The sequence below is a fragment of the Buteo buteo genome, chromosome 4, assembly GCF_964188355.1.
Source record: "Buteo buteo chromosome 4, bButBut1.hap1.1, whole genome shotgun sequence".
Taxonomy (NCBI): domain Eukaryota; kingdom Metazoa; phylum Chordata; class Aves; order Accipitriformes; family Accipitridae; genus Buteo; species Buteo buteo.
Genome location: NC_134174.1, coordinates 27,090,001 through 27,114,637, shown reverse-complemented (window position 1 = coordinate 27,114,637; position 24,637 = coordinate 27,090,001). Strand labels below are relative to the sequence as shown.

The following is a 24,637-nucleotide window of genomic DNA, read 5'->3' as shown; positions in this document are numbered from 1 at the left end:
CCCCGGCACCGGCTGGAGCCACTGGGAGCCCCTTAAGAGGCTTAACTGGGCCGGCGGGGGGAGGGGGGGCACCCAAATCACCCCCCCCAGCACCCCCCGACCCCCAGCCCCCCCCACCCCGTGGGACTCCCCCAGCACCCCCCCACACCCCCCCAGCTGGGGGCAGGGCAGCTGTGGGCCTGGGGGGGGGGGGGTGAGTGTGCAAGGAGGGGGGGGGCGTGTGCGAGGAGTTAGTGCGTGTGCGAGGCGGGCGTCTGCGTGTGCGAGTTGCTTGTGCGTGTGCAAGGGGCGGGCGTGCGTGTGCGAGGGGTGCATCTGCGCGTGCGAGGGGCGTTTGTGCGCGTGCAAGGCGTGCACCTGCAGGTGCAAGGTGGCTCTGTGTGCGTGTGCGAGGTGCTCACGCGTGTGCGAGGCGTGCACCTGTGTGTGCCAGGTGCTCACGTGTGGGCACGGTGTGCACCTGCAAGGGGTGTGCGTGCATGTGCGAAGGGTGCGTATGGGTGCAAGGTGCGTGTGCAAGGGGTGTTTGTGCATGTGCGAGGCGTGCATCTGCGTGTGCCAGGTGCTCGTGCGTGTGCGAGGCGAGCACCTGCGTGTGCCAGGCATCTCTGAATGAGTGTGCAAGTGTTCATGTGTGTGCAAGGCGTGCGTCTCTGCGTGCCAGGTACTCATGTGTGTGCAAGGTGTGCACCTGCGTGTGCGAGGCGTGCACCTGCGTGTGCCAGGCGCCTCTGTGTGCGTCTGCAAGTGTTCATGTGTGCAAGGCGTGCATGTGCGAGGCGTGCGGCTGCGTGTGCCATGCGTCTCTGCGTGCATGTGCAACTGTTCATGTGTGTGCAAAGCGTGTACCTGCATGCGCAAGGTGTTTGCGCGTGTGCAACGGGTGCTCACGCGTGTGCGAGGCGTGCACCTGCGTGTGCGAGCCACCTCTGTGTGCGTCTGCAAGTGCCCACGCGTGTGCGAGGCGTGCACCTGCGTGTGCCCAGGGCTCACGCATGTGCCGGCACTCGCACGTGCCCCTCTGTGGGCGACGTCTGCCCCTGCACACGCGTGTCCGCCTCCACCCACCCGTGCACATGCGTGTGCGGCTCCACGTCACCCTGGGGTGTGTCCCCCCCCAGCACCCATGGGTGCAGCAAGCAGAGGCGGGGGGAGGGGTAACTAGCCTTTATTTTGGGGGGGGGGGGGCTGTACAGGGCCTGGCCCCACCCAGTGGGTGGGGGGCACCCGTGGGTGCTGGTGGCCTGGGGGGGGGGCAAAGCGCTGGGGGGGGTCTGTGACATCGGGGACACCGGGTGACATCGTACCTGGGTGACCCCGAGGGGTGGGGGGGGGTGAGGGGGGGGGGTTCAATGGGTGCGGGGGGGGGGCAGTGGGTGCTGGGCTGGAATGTGATGAAGTGCCAAAAGTTAAGGGGGGGGGGGTGTGTCCCAGGGAGGGTCTTGGGTGGGGGGGGGTCCCACAATAGGGGACCCAAGACTGGAGGGGGGGTCCCCGAATTGGGGAGGGGGGGCTGGAGATTCTGGGGGAGGTCCCAGGACTGGGGGGGGGTCCCAGTACAAGGGGGCGTGGTCCCAAGACAGGGGGAGGGGCTACACACTCCGCAGACCCAGTACTCAAAATGGGGGGGCCCCCAGCCCCCCTAAAGGGGGGGGGCAAAAAGGGGGGGATGGGGGCCCCCCTGCTACGCTCAGTACAAAAATGACTTTTTTTTCCCCCAAAATGACGTTTTGAAGAAGGGGGAGGTGTCTATAAAAATGGGGGGGGGCTATAAAAATGGGGGGGCACTGGGGTGTCCCCAGGGTGGGGGTGGCAGTGGAGTGCTTGGACTGGGGGTGTCCCCAAACTGGGGGTGTCCCCCAACTGGTAGTGGCACTGGGGTGCCTGGCCTGGGGGTGTCCCCAGTTTGGGGGTGTCCCAGGGGTGTCCCCATACTGGGGGTGTCCCTGGTGTGTCCCCAGTTTGGGGGTGTCCCTTGGGGTGACCCCATACTGGGGGAATCCCTTGGATGTCCCCAGTTTTGGGGTGTCCTTTGGGGTCTCCCCATACTGGGGGTGTCCCCGGGGTGCCCAGTTTGGGAGTGTCCCCATACTGGGGGAGTCCCTTGAGTGTCCCCGGTTTCAGGGTGTCCCCATACTGGGGCTGTCCCCAGGGTGCCCAGTTTGGGGGTGTCCCTTGGGGTCTCCCCATACTGGGGGTGTCCCCAGTTTGGGGGTGTCCCTTGGGGTCTCCCCATGGAGGGCAGGGTGTCCCTGGGGTGTCCCCAGTTTGGGGGTGTCCCTCGGGGGACCGGCTGGCTGCCGCCTCTCAGGCAAAGACCTGCATTTTGGGGGTCTGCTCGGGCGGCGGGGGGGGCAGCTGAGTTTGGGGGGGCCCCAGCACGGCCGGACTGGGGGTGGCCTCGGACCAGTCAGAGAGGGAACGGGGAGAGGGGCTCGCCCAGTGCTCGGGGGACTCGGGGGAGGGCGTCAAATAGGGGTGCTCGCTGGGGACCCCCAAATACCTCCCCTCTGCCCCCCCACCTCCGAACCCCACCGCCCCCCCCGCCGCCGTGGGGTACTCCTCCCCCGCCTTGAAAAAATGGGGGGCGGCGGAGCGGGGCCCCCCCCCATCTTCGGGGGAGAGGGGTCGGGGGCCACGGGGAAGGGCTTCGGCGGCGGGTGGGGAGCACCCCACGGCGCCGTGGGGCAGCAGCAAGGCGGGGGCGAAACCTGGAGCGGGGGGGTGTAAAATGGGGTGTACCCCCCCCAAGGCCGGGTTACAAGGGGTTCCCGGGGGGACCCGGCTCCGCCACTCGAAGGGGACGGTCACCGTCCCCAAACCCAAGCCTAAACGGGGCGGGGGGCCCCCCGCTAATCGCCCGACACCCATGGGTGCCCCTAAGGTGACGGTAAAGGGGGTCTCCAACCCCGGGGGGGGGAAAAGCCCGGGGGACGTCGGGTTGGGGACGTAAGGGGAGTCCAAGGAGTCGACGGGTGACAACGTCACCGAGCTCTCCAACCCTGGGGGACACTCGCCCCCCAATTTCTTGCCCCGCCCTTTGGCCCCCCCTGTTTTGCCCCCCAACCGTCGGTTCTTCTTGCCGGCGGTGGGGGGCTTGAGCCCGGGTAGGAAAGAAGTTGGGGGACCGAGGAGCGGGGGTAAACCGGGGTTGGGGGGCAGCGACCCCGGGGGGCTGCGCCCCGTGTTGTACTCGTCCAAGAGGCGGACGATGTCGTGGTGCATCCGCTCGTGGCCGATATCCCGCGGGAGCCGGTCCAGGTGATCCGTGATCTCTCGGTTGGCGAAATGATCCAGGAGGATCTTGGCGGCTTCGTAGCTGCCTTCGCGGGCGGCCAGGAAGAGGGGGGTCTCCTCCTGGGCGGGCGGGGAGAGGTTGGTGAGAAGGTTTGAGGGGGCAACGGGGTGTCTCTTGGGGGATAGGGGTGTCTCCTGGGGTCAGTGGGGTGTCATCTTGGGGCAACGGGGGCAATGGGACATCTTCTGGGGTCAATGGGGTGTCATCTTGGGGCAATGGGGCAGCTCTTGGCGTCATTGGGGTATCTCTTGGGGTCAGCGGGGTGTCTTCTGGGGTCAATGGGATGTCATCTTGGGGCAATGGGGGCAATGGGATATCTTCTGGGGTCATTAGGGTGTCATCTTGGGGCAATGGGATGTCATCTTGGGGCAATGGGGGCAATGGGACATCTTCTGGGGTCAATGGGGTGTCATCTTGGGGCAATGGGGACAATGGGGTGTCTCCTGGGGTCAATGGGGTGTCATCCTGGTCAACAGGGGCAATGGGGCAGCTCTTGGGGGGTGTAGGGGCAATGGGACATCTTCTGGGGTCAATGGGGTATTTCCTGGGCTCAGCGGGGTGTCTTCTGGGGTCACTGGGGTGTCATCTTGGGGCAACGGGGGCAATGGGGTGTCTTCTGGGGTCAAGGGGTGTCATTTTGGGGCAACAGGGGCAATGGGGCAGCTCCTGGGGTCAATGGGATTTCATCTTGGGGCAATGGGGTGTCTCCTGAGGGGTCCCAGCTGGGTGCAGGAGTTCCTCACTCGGGGTGTCGGGACTCGCTGTTGGGGGGGGGGTCAGGGTGTCTGTGGGTCCCCGGCCGGGGGTCCCATCCCACCTTGCTGTCCTGCATGTCCTTGTTAGCCCCGTTCTTCAGCAGCGCCAGCGTCGCCTCCATGTTGTTGACGGCGGCGGCCCAGTGCAGGGCGGACTTCCCTGGAGGGGGGCGGGCAACGGGGTGGGGTGAGACCCTGCCCACCCCCAGCACCCCCCACGGACCTACCCCACCGAGCAGGGCCCCCCCAGCACCCACTAACCCCGGGGGGGGGGGGGGGAGTCTCCCCATCCTCAGCCCCTCCAAGGGACCCCCCAGGACCCTTGACCCAACACCCACCATTGAGGGGGGGGTGTTACCCCATTCCTACCCCCAAGACCCCCCTCCAACACCCACCACCTTGGGGGGTTCCTCAACTTCAACCCCCCCCTAAAGGACCCTCCCCAGGACCTCAGATACCCCCCAACCCCCCCAAGGGCTCCCTCCCCACCCCCCCTCCTTTTAGGGGATCCCAACCCGCCCCCCCCCCGGCACCCACCGGTCTCATCGACGGCGTTGACGTCGGCGTGGCAGGCGATCAGCTCCTCCACCATCCCCTCCACCGCCAGCCGGGCCGCCAGGATGAGGGCGGTGGAGCCGTCACCCATGCGGGCGTCCAGGTCCGTGGAGCGGTTACGGATCAGGATCTGGGGTGGGGGGGGGAGGAACAACCAGGTGGGTGGGTGGGTGGGGCAGGGGCTTGCCACCCTGTGGCCATGCTGGGTGCCCCATGGCCATGGAGGATGTCCCATGGCAGTATTCTATGACAAATGGCCATGGAAGATGCTCCATGATGTCCCCTTGTGCTCCCTGGCCATGGAAGATGCTCCATGACATCACCTTGCACTCCATGGGCATGGAAGATGCTCAATGACATCATCTTGGGCTCCATAGCCATGTTGGGTGCTCCATGGCCATGGAAGATGCCCCATGACATGACTTTGTGCCCCATGGCCGTGGAGGTTGCTCCATGACATCACCTTGGGCTCCATGGCCATGTTGGGTGCTCCACAGCCATGGAAGATGTCCCGTGCCCATGGAGGATGTCCCATGGCAGCACCCTAAGACCCATGGCCATGGGAGATGCTCCATGACGTCCCCTTGTGCTCCGTGGCCATGGAAGATGCTCCATGACATCACTTTGTGCCCCATGGCCATGGAGGTTGCCCCATGACATCGCCTTCGGCTCCATGGCCATGTTGGTGCTCCACAGCCGTAGAAGATGTCCCATGCCCATGGAGGATGTCCCATAACCCATGGCCATGGGAGATGCTCCATGGCGTCCCCTTGTGCTCCATGGCCGTGGAGGATGTTCCATGACATCACCTTGGGCTCCATGGCCACGTTGGGTGCTCCACAGCCATGGAAGATGTTGCATAGACACGGAGGATGCCCTATGCCCCATGGCAGCACCCTCTGCCCCACGGCCACGCCAGATGCCCTCACCTGGAAGACACCCTGGGCATCGGCAGTGACCGCGGCATGCAGCGGCGTGCGTCCCGTGTTGTCCTGGGCGTTAGTGTCGGCGCCGGCGTCCAGCAGGCGCTTGGCAGCGTCGGCGCGGGCGTAGCGGGCGGCAAGGTGCAGGGCGGTCTCGCCGGTGCGGTCCGTCTGGGCGCCCAGGCTGGCGCCCTGGCAGATGAGGTCACCGATGATGCCAGCCGAGGCGTCGTCACCCTCCTCGTCCTCGGCCACCTCGGCCTCCAGGCCGCCCCCGCAGAAGGAGGCCAGCATCAGCGGTGTGAAGCCATCTGTGGGCATGGGGGGGGGATAGTGTTAGCAGGTGCCCGGGGGTCTCCTGGCCCATGTCACCCACCGGGGACGGGGCCTTGAGGACCCACACCATCCCCATGGTGTCCTCTGGACCCTACATCAGCTCTACCAGGCCCACGGTACCCCCCAAGTCCATGGTGGTCCCCCATGGGTCACATCCATCCTACCTGCCCCATGGTGCCCCCCCCCATGCTCGTGGTGGTTCGCCATACCCCATGTCCCTCCTACGTGGCCCTACAGTGGCCCCCTATGCCCATGGTGGCCCCACACACTCCACGTCCATCCCAACTGGCCCCGTGGTGGTGCCCATGCCCCACGTCCATCCCAACTAGCCCCATGATGGCCCCCCATGGGCCATGTCCACCCTACCTGACCCCATGGTGGCCCCACATCCATCCCAACTGGCCCCCATGGTGGCCCCTCATGCCCATGGTGGCCCCCCATGGCATGTCCATCTTCCCTGGGCCCATAGTGCCCCCCACCCATGGTCGTCCCCCCCTACCCACAATGCCCTGGGTCCCCTCCGGTGCCTGGGGGCCACCCACCTGGCCCGCGGACGTTGACGTCCATGCAGTCGGAGTCGAACTCGCCCTGGGGCGGCGTCAGGGCCATGGCGGGTGGCATGCGGATGTCGGCGGCGACCAGGTGGTGCTGGGTCCACTGCCGGCAGTCCACGGGGTCCTGGGGCTCCGCGCCCACCTCCTCCACCTGCCCGGGCACCCGGTCACGTGGGTGCTGGGACCCCCACCCATGAGGGTGCTGGACCCCCACCCATGAGGGTGCCTGGCCATGGGGGTGCTGGGACCCCCAACCATGATGGTGCTGGGGAGCCCCTGCCCATGATGGGGCTGGACCCCCACCCATGATGGTGCCTGGCCATGGGGATGCTGGGACCCCCACCCATGATGGTGCTGGACCTCCACCCATGATGGTGCCTGGCCATGGGGATGCTGGGACCCCACCCATGATGGTGCCTGGCCATGGGGATGCTGGGACCCCCACCCATGATGGTGCTGGGGAGCCCCTGCCCACGATGGGGCTGGACCCCCTCCCATGATAGGGCTGGACCTCCACCCATGGGGGTGCTGGGACCCCCACCCATGAGGGTGCCTGGCCATGGGGGTGCTGGGACCCCCAACCATGAGGGTGCTGGACCCCCACCCATGATGGTGCTGGGGAGCCTCTGCCCATGATGGGGCTGGACCCCCACCCATGATGGGGCTGGGACCCCCACCCATGAGGGTGCCTGGCCATGGGGGTGCTGGGACCCCCACCCACAAGCGTACCAGTGCACAGGGGTGCCAGGACCCCCCCAGTACCCACACTAGTGCTTGGGTATGGGGGTACTGGGACCCCATATCCCCACGGGTGCCTGGGATGGGGGGTGCAGCCCCCCCCAGTCCCGTCCCCGCCCCGGGTACCTTCAGCCTTTTGGCCTCAGGGCAGTCGCTGTCCAGCCACTCCTCCGAGGGTTCGCCCATGAGGGTCTCCCCCTTCCCCATGGTCCTGGGGGGGGGACACAGGCATGAGTTGGGTGCCCCCCACCCTATTTATTTGGGGTGGGGGTGATACGGCACCCCCAAAGCCCAGGGATTGATGGGATCCCCCCCCGGAATGAGCTGGGACCGGCCCAGGGGGCTGGGGGAGCTCCTGGTGGGGGAGTGAGACCCAGTAACACCCCCCCCAGTTGAACTGGGACACCCACAGTCCCAGTATGCGCAGCCCCAGTGACCCTCCCCTACAGTTGCACCAGGACCCCACACCAGTCCCAGCACCCCCTGTTTCACCAGCCCCAGTGCCCCCCCAGTTGTACTGGGACCCCACCCCAGACCCAGCAACCCCCAGTGTCCCCCTAGTCGCACAAGACAACACCCCCCAGTGCCCCCCCCTTGCACTGGGTGCACTGGGACCCCCACAGTCCACATCCCCCCAGTCCCATTCCCCCCCTCCTAATTTCACCAACCACCCCCCAGTCCCCCCAACATCCCCACCCCCCCAGTTTCACTGCGACCCCACCCCCAGTGCCCCCCCAGTTCCACCAGCGTCCCCCCACCCCATCACCCCTCCAATTCCACCAGCCCCGCAGCCGCGCTGTCCCCTCCAGTTGCACCAGGACCCCCAATCCCAGTGCCACCCCCCCCGCTCCCAGTTTGTACTGGGCCCCCCCCCAGCCCCTCACTTCATGCCCAGGGCGTCCTGCCCCACGGGTTCCCGGCGGTCCCTGTTGCTGTCCTTGGCCAGGCTGAAGCCCTCGGGGAACCAGAGGGTGCTCTGCTCCCGCCTACGCCGGGCCACCAGTACTCCCAGTACCGCGATGGCCAGCAGGATGATGCCCCCCACCACCACCAGCGGCAGCAGCCGCACCGGGTCCGGTGCCTCGGGTAGCTTGTCACCTGGTGGGGCGGGGGGGGACACAACGTCAGGGTGATGCCACCATGGGGCATCCGTATCGGGGACATCATTGTGGTGATGCCACCATGGAGGCATCAAGGAGGTTGAGGACATTGTCACGGTGATGCCACCATGGAGGCTGAGGACATCATCGTGGTGATGCCACCATGGAGGCACCAAGGAGGTTGAGGACATCATCATGGTGATGCCATCATGGGGCACCAAGGAGGTTGAGAGCATCATCATGGTGATGCCACCATGGAGGCACCAAGGAGGTTGAGGACATCATCATGGTGATGCCATCATGGGGCACCAAGGAGGTTGAGAGCATCATCATGGTGATGCCACCATGGAGGCACCAAGGAGGTTGAGGACATCATCATGGTGATGCCATCATGGGGCACCAAGGAGGTTGAGAGCATCATCATGGTGATGCCACCATGGAGGCACCAAGGAGGTTGAGGACATTGTCATGGTGATGCCACCATGGAGGCACCAAGGATGTTGAGGACATCGTCATGCTGATGCCATCATGGGGGCATCAAGCGTGTTGAGGACACTGTCATGTTCATGCCACCATGGGGCAGCCACATGTTGGGGACGCTGTCAGGGTGATGCCACCATAGGGACACCCACAAGCTGGGGACACCATCAGGGTGCTACCACCTTGGGGGCACCCTGCATTCTGGAGACACCCCACGTAGATGGACACCATCACCACCAGGACACCCCATTCATCACCCCATCACCACACCAGGACACCCCACCTCTCGCAGACACCAGAACGGCAAGGGGGCCACCCACCCCACCGCGGGGACCTCGTCCCCAAGGGCCACCGGGAGGTCCCTCACCGCGCACGGCCTTGATGGGGTAGGGGAACTGGAGACGCTCCAGGGCGGAGAGGGCGGCCAGGTAGTCGGCGGCGCTGCGGGTGTCGGGGAAGCACTTGTCGGACGCCTGGGCGCACAGGCGGTTGTCGATCTCCAGCGTCACCACCGAGCTGCCAGGGGACACCGAGTGGGGGGTCAGAGGGACACGGGGCACCCACGGCTCTGTGGCACTCGTGGTCCCATGACCCGAGATATCTACCGCCCGTGGCGTCACGGCATCCAGCACCAATGGCCCCATGGCTCCTATGTCCCCGTGACCCATGGCACCTGTGTCCCAGTGACCCAAGACACCCAGCACCCATGGCACCCATGTCTCCATGACCCATGGTTCATGGAACCCAGCAACCACGGACCCCCTGACCCATGGCACCCGTGTCCCAATGACCCAAGACACCCAGCACACCCATCTCCATGCCATGACCCCCATGTCCCCCAGCCCCACCATCTCCATCCAATGCCCCCCATGTCCCCTCCCAGCCAGCACCACCATCTCCAGCCAATATTTCCCCGTGTCCTCCAACATCACCAGCCCTATCCCATGACCCCCACCCTATCCCACCCAGCACCTGCAGCCCCTGTTCCCACCAGCCCCATCCCCACCCCATGTTCCCCAGCACCACCAGCCCCATCCCATGTCCTCCAGGTCTCCCACCCCATGCCAGCTGCACCACCATCTCCATGCCACATCCCCCAACTCTGTGTCCCCCAGACCCACCACCAGCCCTATCCCATGTCCTCCAGCCCCACGTCCACCAGTACCATCACCACCATCCCATGTTCACCAACACCACCATCCCCATGTGCCCACCACCACCATCCCTATACCATGTTCCCCATATCTCCCACCCCATGTCTTCCAGCCCCACGTCCACCAGTACCACCACCGTCCCATGTCCACCACCACCATCCCATGTCTACCAACACCACCATCCCCATGTGTCCACCACCACCATCCCTATACCATGTTCCCCATATCTCCCACCCCCTGTCCTCCAGCCCCATGTCCACCACCACCACCACCACCCCATGTCCTCCAGCCCCGTGTCCACCAGCCCCACCACCTCCACCCCACGTCCTCCAGCCCCACGTCCACCCCCCTCCATGTCCACCAGCCCCACCACCCCCATCCCACGTCCCCCCCTCACCCGATGACCTCGGGGGCCACCTCCCTCCTCCGCAGCCGTTGGGGTCGATAGTAGGGTTGGATCATGTAGTTGCCGTCGGGATCAAGGCGGAAGCGCAGGGAAGTGCGCAGGATGGCGCTGAGCCGCTGGAGGAAGGCGGCGCTGCTCCGACGCAGCTCCTCGGGGGGCAGGAGGACGGTGACAACCAGCACCCCCCGGGCCAGCGCCTCGGGGACCTCCTGGGCGCAATCCAACCCGTCCCAACCGCACTCTTCGCTGTTGCAACCTTGGTCGCAGCGCCCATCGGCGAAGTGGTCGGAGCAGTACTGCTCGTAGACGGGGCTGCGGGGCGGGGGGGCACCGGTGGGTGTGGGGGGACGTGGGGGGGATACGGGGATGTGGGGGGGATACAGGGACTTGGGGGCCGTGGGGGCCGTGGGTGGGCTATGGGGACATGGGTGGGATGTGGGGACTTGGGGAACATAGAGGACATAGGCGGGCTATGGGGACATAGGGGACATGGGTGGGCTATGGGGACGTGGGTGGGATACAGGGACATGGGTGGGATGTGGGGACATGGGGGCCATGGAGGACATAGGTGGGATATGGGGACATAGGGGACATGGGTGGGATATGGGGACATGGGTGGGATATGGGGACTTGGGGGCCATGGAGGACATAGGTGGGATATGGGGACATAGGGGACATGGGTGGGATATGGGGACATGGGTGGGATATGGGGACATCATAGGGGACATGGGTGGGATAGGGGGACATGGGTGGGATGCGGGGGACATGGGTGGGATATGGGGATGTGGGGGGGATACAGGGACATGGGTGGGATGTGGGGCCATGGGGGCCATGGAGGACATAGGTGGACTATGGGGACATAGGGGGACGTGGGTGGGATGTGGGGGCCTTGGGTGGGATATGGGGACCTGGGTGGGTTATGGGGCCATGGGGGCCACGGGTGGGATGTGGAGGACATGGGTGGGCTATGGGGACATGGGTGGGGTACAGGGCCATGGGGGCCATGGAGGACATAGGTGGGCTATAGGGACATGGGGGACGTGGGTGGGATGTGGGTGGGATATGGGGGACATGGGGACTTGGGTGGGATACGGAGATAGGGGTGGGATGTGGGGACATGGAGGACATGGGTGGGATACGGGGACATGGGTGGGATGTGGGGGGCACGGGTGGGATACAGGGACTTGGGGGACATGGGTGGGATATGGGGGACACAGGAGACATGGGTGGGATGTGGGGACTTGGGGGGACATCAGGGACATATGGGAGCGCAGGGGGACATTGGGGAGAAATGCGGGGACATGGGGGGGCCACGGGAGATGTGGGGGGACATCAGGCACGGGGTGGGTGACACACATGGGGGGGTACGCAGTGCCATAGTGGGGTGACAGGGTGACACATGGTGATGGGGGGGGTGACCCGTGGGGCAGGGGGTGACCCGTGGGGACACTCACTTGCAGGCCCTGTGGGGGGGCCGGCAGTCGAAGTTGTCGTAGAGGCAGTGGGGACTGTCACACCCCTGGTCACAACGGCTGTTGTTAAAAAGGGGGGGACACTCGGGGACCCCGCAGTGTCCCCAAGGGTCCCCCACCAAGAGGGAACAGTCCCCGCCGTCCCACTGACACCCAGGGGTGTTACATTCCCGGTGACAAACCCCGTCCCCCGCTTTCCCCCCGCACCCCCCCTCGCATTCCATTTCGGGGGGATTCGGGGGACCCCCTTGGCATCGGGGACCCCCGAAACCCGGAGGGCACAAACAGCGGGCGAAGGGGGGACGGGACGAGGGGACGCAGGTGCCGCCGTGGAGACAAGCGTTGGGGGGACAGGTGACGTTGGTGACATCGGGGGGGTGGCACCGGGGACCCCCGAAGCCGGGGGGGCAGAGGCAGCGGGGGCCGGCGGGGGATGGCAGGCAGCTGCCGCCGTTGGCGCAGGCAAAGTCCAGGCAGGAGGGCGGCCGGCTCTCGCAGTGGGTGCCACTGAAACCCTGGGGGGGAAGCGGGGGACGAAATGGGTGGGGGGGCACCCAGAGGCCGGGGGGGGGGGGTGGCTGGCAGGCAATGGGCACCCAGCCCACTGCCCAGCCGGTGCTAGCCCAGAGCACCCCCCCAGGACCCAGCCCCGTGGAACTGGGTGCACCCAGTCCCCTGCCCACCCTGTAGCACCCACCCCCCCTGCCCACCCTACATCACCCCAGGGCACCCAGCACCCCCTGCCCACCCTACATCACCCCATAGCACCCAGCACCAAGCCTCTTGCCCACCCTATATCACCCCATAGCACCCACCTCCCCCTGCCCACCCTATATCACCCCACAGCACCCAGCCCCAAGCCTCTTGCCCACCCTATATCACCCCAGCACCCAGCACCCCCTACCTACCCTATATCACCCCATAGCACCCCCTGCCCACCCTATATCACCCCATAGCACCCCCTGCCCACCTTATATCACCCCATAGCACCCCCTACCTACCCTATATCACCCCATAGCACCCCCTGCCCACCTTATATCACCCCATAGCACCCCCTGCCCACCCTATATCACCCCACAGCACCCACCTCCCCCTGCCCACCCTATATCTTCCCCATAGCCCCCTGCCCACCCCAGCACCCAGCCGTACATCAACCCTACGCCCCCCCCTCCCCGTTCAGCCGGCCGGGGTGGGTGCCCCTCACTCACGGGTGGGCAGCGGCAGGTGTAGCCGCGGGGGGTGCCGGGGTCGGGCTGGCAGCGCCCGCCGTGGCGGCACGGCAAAGACTGGCAGGGGTTCACCAGGCTCTGGCACCGGTGCCCTTGGGTGGGGGGGGGGGGGGGGTGTCGGTGGGTGGGGGGACAGAGACACCCCCACCCCCACCACACACCCCCCAGGGTGGGCACATGGCATTGCCACCCTGCCCGGGCGCAGCATGGGTGGGCCCAGCCCCCCCCAAACCCTCTACCCACCCTGGCACCCCCCCCAGCACCCATTCCCCCCCCTCAGGAGCACCCACCGGTGAAGCCGGGCTGGCAGAGGCAGCGGTAGGTGTTGGCACCCTGCACGCACGCCAGGGTGCCGGGGGGGTGGCAGGGCCGGCTGTGGCACTCGTTGACGTCCCCCTCACAGCGGGCACCCGTGTAGCCGGGGGGGCAGGCGCAGCCGTAACCCCCCACCCCGTCCAGGCAGGTCCCGTTGTGGAGGCATTTGGGTGGCTGGGTGCCAGGCAGGGGGGCACAGTCGTCCTCGTTGATCTCGCAGAGGACGCCTGCAGGGACGGGGACATCGTGGGGGGGGGGGACGGACGACATGACACACACACCTGGACTGATGCCATCGTGGGGTGGGGGGCACTGATGGGTGCCACCATGGGGGGGGGACATGGGGACTGTGATGGGTGCCACCATGGGGACACGGGTGCCTTCCCACCACCCACCCAGACATGGGGGGGGTCCTTTCCCACCAGCACCCAAGGACATGAGGGAGGGGGGGTCCCTTCCCACCAGCACCCAAGGACATGGGGACATATGGGGGGGTCCCTTCCCACCAGCACCCAGATATGGGGATATGGGGGGATCCCTTCCCACCAGCACCCAAGGACATGAGGGGGGGGTCCCTTCCCACTAGCACCCAAGGACATGGGGGGGGGGTCCCTTCCCACCAGCACCCAGATAAGGGGGGGGTCCCTTCCCACCAGCACCCAAGGACATGGGGACATGGGGGGGGGGTCCCTTCCCACCAGCACCCAGATATGGGGGGGATCCCTTCCCACCAGCACCCAGATATGGGGACATGGGGGGGGTCCCTTCCCACCAGCACCCAAGGATGCAGGGACAGGGAACCCCTTTTCCCACCGCCCACCCAAACACGGGGCCAGGGTCACCCTGGGGTCCCCGAGCACCCACCCAGGGTGCCGGGGGGGCAGGAGCACAGGTAACGTCCCACGAGGTCGATGCAGGTGCCCCCGTTCTGGCAGGGCTGCGACTGGCACTCGTCCACCTCCAGCTGGCAATCCTGACCCACGTAACCCGGCGGGCACTGCGGGGACAGCACCCGTGAGTGCCCCGTCACCTCCGGACCAGCACCCTAACCTCAGAGGTATGGTTATGGGGGCGGGGGGGGCGTACTGGGCACCCAAGGGCACCCCGTAAGGGGCACATGGGTGGCAAATGCTGTTGTTGGGTAAGGAGAGCACCCGTGGGTTCTCTGGGGTGGGGGCACCCTCGGTGGCTTGAGGGGGGAGACAGGCACCCTGGGGTGTCCCCAGCATGGGGAGATGCTCAGGCACCCCAAAAGGCTCAGCTGAGCCCCAAAAGCAGGGTGTCGGGTAGGGAGAGCACCCACGGGTGCCCCGGGATGGAGGCACCCATCGCCCAAGGGACCCAAACACCAGGGTGATGCCACCCGCAGCGGCTCGAGGGGCGAGACGGGTGGGCGTCCCTCACCTCGCACTCGTAGCCCCCCCCGTAGCTGCGGCAGGCAGCGCCGTGCAGGCAGGGGTTGGGCAGGCAGCGGTCCCGCGGCGTCTGGCAGTAGGTGCCGGCGTAACCGTCCTGGCACAGGCAGCGGTGCCCGGCGCTGCCCGCGTCCACGCAGCGACCCCGGCCGTGGCACAGCTGGGTGAGGGGGATGCCTGCGGGGGGGGGGAGACACAGAACGGGGATGGGGTTGGGGGAAACTGAGGCAGGAGGGAGGGCACCCATTGAGGTCACCCAGGGTGGGGAGGGGAATCAGGAGTCTGGGGTTATTAACTGTCCCAGGCCTCCCAGTATGGCCAAACTGGGAGGGAACCCAGGCGTCTGGGCTCCCAGTACCCCAAACTGGGAGGGAACCTGGTTGTCCTGGCTCCCAGTCCTCCCACTACCCCAAACTGGGAGGGAACCCCAGTATCTGGGCTCCTTCTAATCCTCCCAATACCCCAAACTGGGAGGGAACCCAGGCATCCATCCAGACTCCCAGTCCTCCCAGTACCCCAAACTGGGAAGGAACCCCAGCATCCAGGCTCCTTCTAACCCTCCCAGTCCTCCAAACCGGTAGGGAATGCGGTTTTCCAGGCTCCCAGTCCCGCAAACTGGGAGAGGAACCCCATTTTCCCATAGCTCCCAGTCCTCCCAGTCCCCCGTCCCCCAAACCTGACCTCTGCGGGCGGCCGCCACGGCGCAGGTGACATTGGGGACGTCGCAGGCGCTGCCGGTCCAGGGGGGGGGACAGAGGCAGGTGACGGTGGCACCCATCTGCCGGCACTGCCCCCCGTGCTGGCAGGGTGCCCCCCGGCACAGGTCCAGGGGGGTCTGCCGGGAGACCGGGGGGGGGTCAGGGTTGGGGGGAGCACCTTGGGGGGGGGGGGGAATAGAGGGGTTTTTGGGGGGAGGGGGGCGAGAATGGGGTGCAGAAGGGGATGGGTGCTGGGGAACACTGGCACCCAGTTCATGGAGGGGGGGAATGGGGTGCCCAAGTTGGGGGGGAGCTGGGGCACCCGGTTTTGGGGGAGAGGAGGCAAGGGTGGGTGCTGGGGCACCTGCCTTTTTGAGGAGGGTGGGCTCAGGGGGAGTGGGTGGGTGCTGGGGCACCCATTTTTTGGGGAGGGGGGACATGGGTGGGTGCTGTGGCACCCATTTTTGGGGGAGGATGAGCTTAGGTGGCATGGGTGGGTGCTGGGGAACCCGGTTTTTGGCGAGGGGGGTGACCATGGTCATGGGGTGCCCATGCGCCCAACTCCCATCGAATCGTGGAAGGTGGGTGCAAGGTACCCGGTAGACCCCACCCCAGCACCCATGGGTGCCCCCCCACTCACCTGGCACCCGTTTTTTGGGGAGGGTGGGCTCAGCAGGCGTGGGTGGGTGCTGGGACACCCATTTTTTGGGGAGGGGGGACATGGGTGGGTGCTGGGGCACCCGTTTTTTGGGGAGGGCGAGCTCAGCAGGCGTGGGTGGGTGCTGGGACACCCATTTTTTGGGGGAGGGTGGGGACCATGGTCTTGGGGTGCCCGAACCGGTGGGTGCCCACGCGCCCAACTCCCACGGAACCGTGGAAGGTGGGCGCAGGGTACCCGGTAGACCCCACCACCACCACCCCAGCACCCACGGGTGTCCCCCCCGCCACTCACCTGGCACTGGGTGCCAGTGTATCCCGGGGGGCAGAGGCAGCGGTAGGTGTCCCCGGTGGCGACGCAGGTGCCCCCCCGCAGGCAGGGCTGCCCCCGGCACCCGTCGGCTGGGTGCTGGCAGTGGGTGCCCGTGAAGCCGGGCCGGCAGCGGCACGTGTAGGAGGCGACGCCGTCCACGCAGGTCCCACCGTTGAAGCAGGAGCTGTTGGGTGGGGATGGGCTCAGCACCCATGGGTGCCCCCCCCGCTACCCTCGGGTGCTGGTGGGTTGGGCTGGAGAAGGGAGTTGTGGGGCGTCCGGGGGCACCCATGGGTGCTGGTAGGTTTGGGCGCACTTGGGGACGTCGTAGGGGCACGGGACATTCGGGGACACCCATGGGCGCTGGTGCGGTGGGGGACATTGCAATGGCTGGAGGAGATTTGGAGACACCAAGGGACACCCACGGGTGGGGTACCTGTGGGTGCACTCGCAGGGTCCAGCTTGGGGACACCCAAGGGTGCCAACACCCCCAGGTGCATATGGGGAGACCCAGGACCACCTGGGGCCACCCATGGGCGCTGATACCTTCAAGTGCAGATGGGGACATCGCACGGGCATGGGGCGACCCAGGGCCACCCGGAGCCACCTGGGGCCACCCAGGACCACCCATGGGTGCTGATAGCTCCAGATGTAGCCGGGGACATTGCATGGGCATGGGGTGACCTGGGGCCACCCAAAGGGTGCTGAGACCTTCAGGTGCAGACACTGCACGGGCACAGAGTGACCCAGGACCACCCATGGGTGCTGCTACCTCCAGATGTAGCTGGGGACATTGCATGGGCATGGGGAGTCTTGGGGGATCACCCAAGGGTGCTGCTACCTTCAGGTGCAGATGGGGACATCACAGGGGCATGGGGTGACCTGGGGCCACCTGGAGCCACCCATGGGTGCTGATAGCTCCAGATGTAGCCGGGGACATTGCATGGGCATGGGGAGTCTTGGGGGTCGCCCATGGGTGCTGATAGCTCCAGACGTAGCTGGGGACATTGGATGGGGAGTCTTGGGGGTCGCCCATGGGTGCTGATAGCTCCAGACGTAGCTGGGGACATCGCATGGGCACGGAGAGTCGCGAGGCCACCTCGGGCCACCCAAGGGTGCCGAGACCTCCAGCTCCAGACGGGGACATCACACGGACAGGGGGTGACCCGGGCCCACCCGGGGGCACCCATGGGTACCTGTCGGTGCAGTCGGGGATGTTGTGCTGGCAGCGGGGGCCGGTCCAGCCGGGGGGGCAGGTGCAGGTGAAGCTGTTGACGAAGTCACTGCAGGTGCCACCGTTGCGGCAGGGACGGCTCCCGCACTCGTCCTCCTCGGTGTCACAGCGGGGACCCCCGAACCCGGGGGGACAGGAGCAGGAGAAGGTCCCCACCCCGTCCCGGCAGGTGCCCCCGTTCAGGCAGGGCTCTGGGTGAGGGGGACACACACACAGAGGGGGGGTGACCCGTGGCACCCTGAATTGGCACCTCCCCGATGTCCCCAAGCCCCCCAGTGTCCTGTTGTTCCCCACCAGGTCCCCGGTGTCCCTGTCCCTCCGGTGTGTCCAGGCCCCCCCAGTGTCCCGTCCCCCCCCCCAGTGTCACCAGGTCCCCGGTGTTCCTGTCCCCCTCCGTGTCCCAGTGTCCCCAGACACCCCACTGGTGTCCCCAACCACCCTGGTGTTGTCCCAGAGCCCCCCCCACTGTCCCTGTGTCCCCAGTCCCCCCCCCAGCATCCCTGTACTCCATGTCCCAGTGTCCCCAGAGTCCCCCCAGTGTACCCCAGCATCCCTGTCCCCCCACTCCCCCCAGTGTCCCCCCACAGTGTCCCAAGTCCCCCCAGTATCCCCAGTCTCCACAATGTCCCCCCTGTGTCTCCCAGCACCCCTGTCCCCCCCCAAGTCCCAGTGTCCCCCCAGTGTCCCCAGACCCCCCAGCATCCCTGTCCCCTCCATGTCCCAGTGTCCCCACTCCCCCCACTGTCACCCCCCCAGTGTTCCCACTCCCCCCAGCATCCCCCCCCAGCATCCCCACTCCCCCCAATGTCTCCCCCCCGCCGGTGTCCCCCCGTCCCCTCACCAGGGTGACAGTCGTCGAGGTCGTGCTGGCAGGTGGCCCCCCCGTAGCCGTGGGGGCAGAGGCACCCAAAGGTGCCGGGGCGGTTGGCGCAGACCCCCCCGTGCAGGCAGGGGCTCTGCCCGCACTCGTCCACGTCCTCCTGGCAGCGCTCGCCTTGGGGGGGGGGGGCACACAGAAGGACAAGGCTGGGGGTCAGGGTGCCCGGGGGGGGGGGCGGTCAGGGTGTTTGAGAAGGGGTCAGGGGGTTGGGGTGCAATTTTGGAGAGGGGGAGAGTCAGGGTGCTAAGGGAGGGGGGGGTCAGGGTGCCCAGGGAGGGGGTTGGGGAGCTTTGGGGGGGTTATCAGGGTGACGGGGGGGGGGTAGGGTGCCCAAGGAGGGGGTCAGGGTGCCCAGGGGTTTGGGGTACTAATAAGGTCAGGGTGCCCAAGGAGGGGGTCAGGGTGCCCAGGGGCTTGGGGTGCCAATAGGGTCAGGGTGCCCGGGGGGGTCAGGGTGCTGTGGTGGGGGGGGGGGGTCAGGGTGCCAGGGGAACCCAGGGGTGCCAGGAGGTGACCCAAGGGGATACGGGGGGGGGGTGTCAGAGGGTGCCCGTGGGGTGCCGCAGGGGCACCCCAGGGCGCGGGTACCTTGCCAGCCGGGGGGGCAGCGGCAGGTGAAGCCCCCGTAGTCAGGGGTGGGGACACAGATGCCACCGTTGTCACAGGGGTCGGGGGCACAGGGAGCCAACGTCACCTCGCACGCTCGCCCTGCGCCCCGGGGACACCGTCAGGCACCGCCACCCGCGGGGCGACGGGCATGGTGGCACCCATTGGGGCACCCGGCGTGGTGGCACCCATCAGGGCATGGCCACCATCGGGTGCTTGGCATGGTGGCATCCGTGAGTACACGGCCACCAAAGGGACACCCGGCGTGGTGGCACCCATTGGGGCACCCAGCATGGTGGCACCCATCAGGGCATGGCCATCACTGGGTGCCTGGCATGGTGGCATCCATGAGGACACGGCCACCAAAGGGACACCCAGCATGGTGGCACCCATCAGGGCATGGCCACCATTGGGTGCTTGGCATGGTGGCACCTATGAGGACACGGCCACCAAAGGGACACCCAGCGTGGTGGCACGCATCAGGACATGGGACAAAGCCCCCAGGTATGCAGCCTCCACCCATGGTGCCAGTCAGCACCCACGGGTGCCCACCTGTGAAGGGCAGGGCGCAGAGGCAGCGGTAGGTGCCAGCGCCGTCCAGGCAGGTCCCCCCGTGGTGGCACGGCCCCGAGGCGCACTCGTCCACCTCCGTCTGGCACTGGGCGCCTGCCGGGGGGACACACACGATGACACGCACGTGTCACCCCAGGGGACATGGGGACAGTGGCGTGGCATGGGGACAGCAGGGGACATGGGGACAGCTGGGGACGTGGGCATGGTGGGGACGTGGGGATGGCGGGGGCATGGGGATGATGGGGACACCAAGTGATGTGGGGACACCAAGGGACATGGGCATGGTGGGGACGTGGGGATGGCGGGGACACCAAGGGACATGGGGGCAGCAGGGGACATGGTGGGAACGTGGTGACACCAGGGACAGGGGACAGTAGGTGCCATGGGGATGGCAGGGGACATGGGGACAGCGGAGGACACGAGCCCAGTGGAGGGGCGGGTAGGGGACCCCCAGGGTGGACAAAGGGTCCCCAAATGTCCCCAGGGTGGGCAGAAGGTCCCCAGGGTGGGCAGGGGGTCCTCAGGGGGTCCCCAAATGTCCCCAGGGTGGGCAGAAGGTCCCCAGGATGGGCAGGGGGTCCCCAGGGGATCCCCAAATGTGCCCAGTGTGGGCAGGGATCAATGCCAGGCAGTGTCCCCAGGGTGACCGGAGGGGGTCCCGGGGTGGTGGGGGTGTCCCCAGGGTGACCGGGGGGGGTCCTGGGGTGGGCCGTACCCTGGTATCCTGGGCGGCAGGCGCAGCGGTACCCCCCACCCACGGGGGTGCAGGTGCCCCCATGGCGGCAGGGCCGGGTGGCACAGGGGTCCTCCCTGCGGGCGCACGTGGGGCCCCCCCAGCCCGCCTGGCACTCGCAGGTGAACCTGTAGAGGGGGGGGCACGCATGGGTGCTGGGCACCCAAGGGTGCCCCCGGCCAAACCTCCCCCCCCCCAGGCACCCATAGACAACCTTGGCCACCCACCCAGGCATCCACGGGCACCCTTGGGCGCCCCACCAGGCACCCGTGGACAACCTCGGGCACCCCACGGACACCCTCCGGCCCCCTCCCAGCACCCCGTGGGTGCTCACCCATCCCCGTGGTCACGGCAGGTGCCGTGGGCGCAGGGGCTGCTACGGCAGGGCAGGGTGCCGGGGCGGCACTGGGCGTCACGGGTGCCCGGCGGGCAGAGGCAGGTGAAGCCGTTGGCGCCGTCGACGCAGGTGCCGCCGTCGTGGCAGGGGTTGGAGGCGCACTCGTTGATCTCCACGTTGCAGCGGGGACCTGGGGTGGGACACGGATGGGGGGGGGTGTGTCGGGTGGGGGCACCCTGGTGGGCACCCAACTGGAGCTCCCAATGTAGATGGTCAACAGGGGCACCCAAGAGGGGCATCCAGCATGGGTGATCAATGGGGCACCCAACGTGAGCACCCAGCATGGGCAATCAACAGGGGAACCCAATAAAAGCACCCAACACGAGCACCCAGCACGGGCAATCAACAGGGGCACCCAACATGGGCACCCAGGAGGGGTAATTAATCAATAGGACACCCAACTGAAGCTCCCAACATAGGCGGTCAACAGGGGCACCCAACACGGGTAATTAATCAATGGGACATCCAACTGGAGCTCCCATCATGGGTAATCAACAGGGGAACCCAATAAAAGCACCCAACACGAGCACCCAGCATGGGCAATCAACAGGGGCACCCAACACGGGCACCCAGGAGGGGTAATTAATCAATGGGACACCCAACATGGGCACCCATCAGGGGTAATTAACAGGGGCACCCATCACGGGTAACCAACAGGAGCACCCAGCATGGCTAACTAATCACTGGGACACCCAACTGGGGCTCCCAACATAGGCAGTCAACAGAGGCACCCATCATGGGCAATCAACAGGGGCACCCAACATGATCACCCATCATGGGTAATCAGCATGGGAATCCAACATGGGCACCCCTACACTGTCCCCCAGCAGGGGCACCCAAAATAGGCACCCATTGGGTGCACCCAGCGGGCACCGAGGCCCCCCCAGCACCCATGGGAGCACCCCGTAGGCACCAAGGGCCCCCATCACCCGTGGGCACCCACCTGTGAAGCCGGGCTGGCAGACGCAGTCGTAGCGGTCGATGCCGTCCTGGCACACGCCGTGGACGCAGGGGTCGCTGGCGCAGTCGTCGGGGTTCACCTCACAGTTGACGCCTGGCACCCAAGGATGGCTGGACCTCAGCACCCACCCCATGACCCAGTGGGGCACCCGGGGGTGAAGGGCTGAGTCCCACCGGGCTGATGACCAGGTGGGGCACCCCGCAGACCCGTTCCTGGCCTGTGCTTAGATGGGACGTGGTGGCACCCAGTGACCACCCATGGTGTCACCCACCATGATGGGACCCAATGCCATGTCCAGCTTCCACCCGATGCCCAGGTGGGACCTAACACCATCTCCCTCGACCACCCCATGACCAGAGAAGACCCAACAGCACCCACCCAGCACCCACCCAGTCCCCTGATGGGACCCAACACCATCTCCATCAACCATCCCAAGACCAGAGAAGACTCGACGCTATGTCCATCAACCACCCCATGACCAGATGAGACCCAACAAAACACCCAGCACCCATCCCATGCCCAGAGAAGACCCAACACCATGTCCATCAATCATCCCAAGACCCATCCCAAGACCAAGTAAGACACAATGCCATCTCCATCAACCATCCCGTGCCCAGAGAAGACCCAACATCATCTCCACCAACCGCCCGATGACATGATGGGACCCAACACCACACCCAGCACCCATCCCTGCCCAGAGAAGACCCAACACCATGTCCACCAATCATCCCAAGACCAGAGAAGACCCAATGCCATCTCCATCAACCATCCCATGGCCAGAGAAGACCCAACGCCATCTCCACCAACCACCCCATGCCCAGAGAAGACCCAACACCATGTCCATCAACCATCCCATGACAAGATGGGACCCAACACCATCTCCACCAACCACTCCATGCCCAGAGAAGACCCAACACCATCTCCACCAACCACCCCATGCCCAGAGAAGACCCAAGGCTATGCCTAGCACCCACCCCCTGCCCAGATAAGACCCCCACCCCACGCCACGGACCCTACCGGCGGTGCCGGGTGGGCAGTTGCACTGGTAGGCGTCGATGCGGTCGATGCATTTGCCGCCGTTGCGGCAGGGGCTGCTGTGGCACTCGTCCAGCTGGAGCTCGCAGCGGTAACCGGTGAAGCCGGGGGCGCAGGCGCAGGAGAAGCTGGCGATGCCGTCCAGGCACGTGCCGTGGTGGCAAGGGTCCGGCGAGCAGTCATCCACGTTGCGTTCGCAGAGAGGACCTTCGAAGCCTGAGGGGGATGGGGTGCGTGGGAGGTGGGGGGCGCCCATGGGTGAAGAGTGGGCGATGCCGGGGTTTCATGGACATCCATGGGCGCCGGGTGGGTGATGTCGGGGTTCCGTGGGCACCCACGGGTGAAGGGTAGCCAGTGCCAGGGGATCAAGCACACCCGTGGGTGTAAGATGGGCAATGCCAGGAGGTCAGGGACACCCATGGATGCAGGATGGGCAACGCTGGCGATCTGGAGACACCCACGGGCGCAGGGTGGGCAATGCCAGGAGGTCAGGGACACCCATGGGTGCAGGGTGGGCAACACCAGGTTGTTGGGGACACCCATAGGTGCAGGGTGGGCAATGCTGAAGTTCCACGGACACCCATGGGTGCAGGATAGCCAACACCATGAGGCTGGGGACACCCACGGGTACCAGGTGGTCAATGCGGGGGTCCTATGCCCACCCATGGGTGCAGGGTGGTCAATGCGGGGTTCCATGGCCGCCCACGGGTGCCAGGTTGTCACTGCTGGGTTGCATGCCCACCCATGGGTGCCGGGGGTCCCGGGGTGGGTTGGGGGGCTCACCCTCGGCGCAGCGGCACTCGTAGCCATTGGGGCGATCGAGGCACTTGGCACCGTTGCGGCACGGCGTGCTGGCGCACTCGTCCATGTCCGTCTGGCAGGTGGGGCCCGAGAAACCTGGGTGGGGGGCACCCATGAGTGGGACGGGGGCCAGATGAGGTGACCCCCGCCCCTTCATGGGTCCCCCCCCCAACTCCCTTCAAGGCACCCCCAGAGCTCTTGCACCCACAAAGGGCCACCTCAACCTGGAGCATCCCCCCCCCCCCAAAGCCCAGGAGCCCACAGGTGGGTGCAGGAGCGGGTGCCCACCGGTGGGTGGGTGCTCACCGGGGGGGCAGGAGCAGGAGAAGCCGTTGACCAGGTCATGGCAGCGGCCGCCGTTGGCGCAGGGGCTGCTCTGGCACTCGTCCACCTCCAGCTCGCAGAGGGGCCCGCTGAACCCTGCACCCACCGGCACCGTCACCCTGAGCCCCGCTGCCACCCTCGCCCCCACCCCAACACCGCTTTGTCCCACCCTGTGCCCATGCAGGGCACCCTCTGGCTGCGCCGGCGTAGGTGAACTCTGCCAGGACCCACCAGGACCCACACCCATGCCAGGACCCGTGCCACGTCCCCTACTGACACCATGACCCGTATCAGGTCCCACACCCTCACCAGGACCCATCCCAGGTCCCACACCAGGTCCCATAACCATACCAGCACCCATATCCATACCAGGTCCCATCCCAGGACCCATACCAGGTCCCCCACCCATTCCAGGACCCATACCAAGACCCACACCCATTCCAGGACCCACAACGGGTCCCATACCAGGACCCACACCCATACCAAGACCCACATCCATACCAGGACCCACACCAGGTCCCCTACTAGGACCCATACCAAGACCCACACCCATTCCAGAACCCTTACCAGGACCCACACTCATACCAGGTCCCATACCAGGACCCATAACCATAGCAGGACCCACACCAGGTCCCATACCAGGACCCATACCGGGTCCCCCACCCATTCCAGGACCCATACCAAGACCCACACCC

General features: G+C 66.5%; 1 protein-coding gene across 1 annotated transcript in view; it reads right to left on the bottom strand.

Moving 5' to 3' along the window:
• Positions 1–1,390: 1,390 nt before the first annotated feature.
• Positions 1,391–24,637, bottom strand: part of NOTCH3 (notch receptor 3) — a 32,679-nt gene continuing 9,432 nt past the window's right edge. Inside the window, exons 9-34 of the mRNA XM_075025272.1 lie at positions 23,925–24,038; positions 23,601–23,714; positions 22,800–23,033; positions 21,765–21,875; positions 20,759–20,951; positions 20,407–20,552; positions 19,671–19,784; positions 19,101–19,220; positions 18,474–18,626; positions 17,595–17,823; positions 16,381–16,582; positions 15,412–15,565; positions 14,720–14,907; positions 14,180–14,312; positions 13,291–13,542; positions 12,980–13,092; positions 11,754–12,286; positions 10,291–10,611; positions 9,107–9,255; positions 8,044–8,257; positions 7,286–7,370; positions 6,410–6,572; positions 5,538–5,842; positions 4,591–4,738; positions 4,116–4,213; positions 1,391–3,357 (exon numbers count right to left, since the gene is read on the bottom strand). Of these exons, the coding sequence (XP_074881373.1) occupies positions 2,308–3,357; positions 4,116–4,213; positions 4,591–4,738; positions 5,538–5,842; positions 6,410–6,572; positions 7,286–7,370; positions 8,044–8,257; positions 9,107–9,255; positions 10,291–10,611; positions 11,754–12,286; positions 12,980–13,092; positions 13,291–13,542; positions 14,180–14,312; positions 14,720–14,907; positions 15,412–15,565; positions 16,381–16,582; positions 17,595–17,823; positions 18,474–18,626; positions 19,101–19,220; positions 19,671–19,784; positions 20,407–20,552; positions 20,759–20,951; positions 21,765–21,875; positions 22,800–23,033; positions 23,601–23,714; positions 23,925–24,038 (5,636 nt within the window). The 3' untranslated portion in view covers positions 1,391–2,307. The remainder of the gene's footprint in view (positions 3,358–4,115; positions 4,214–4,590; positions 4,739–5,537; positions 5,843–6,409; positions 6,573–7,285; positions 7,371–8,043; positions 8,258–9,106; positions 9,256–10,290; positions 10,612–11,753; positions 12,287–12,979; positions 13,093–13,290; positions 13,543–14,179; positions 14,313–14,719; positions 14,908–15,411; positions 15,566–16,380; positions 16,583–17,594; positions 17,824–18,473; positions 18,627–19,100; positions 19,221–19,670; positions 19,785–20,406; positions 20,553–20,758; positions 20,952–21,764; positions 21,876–22,799; positions 23,034–23,600; positions 23,715–23,924; positions 24,039–24,637) is intronic.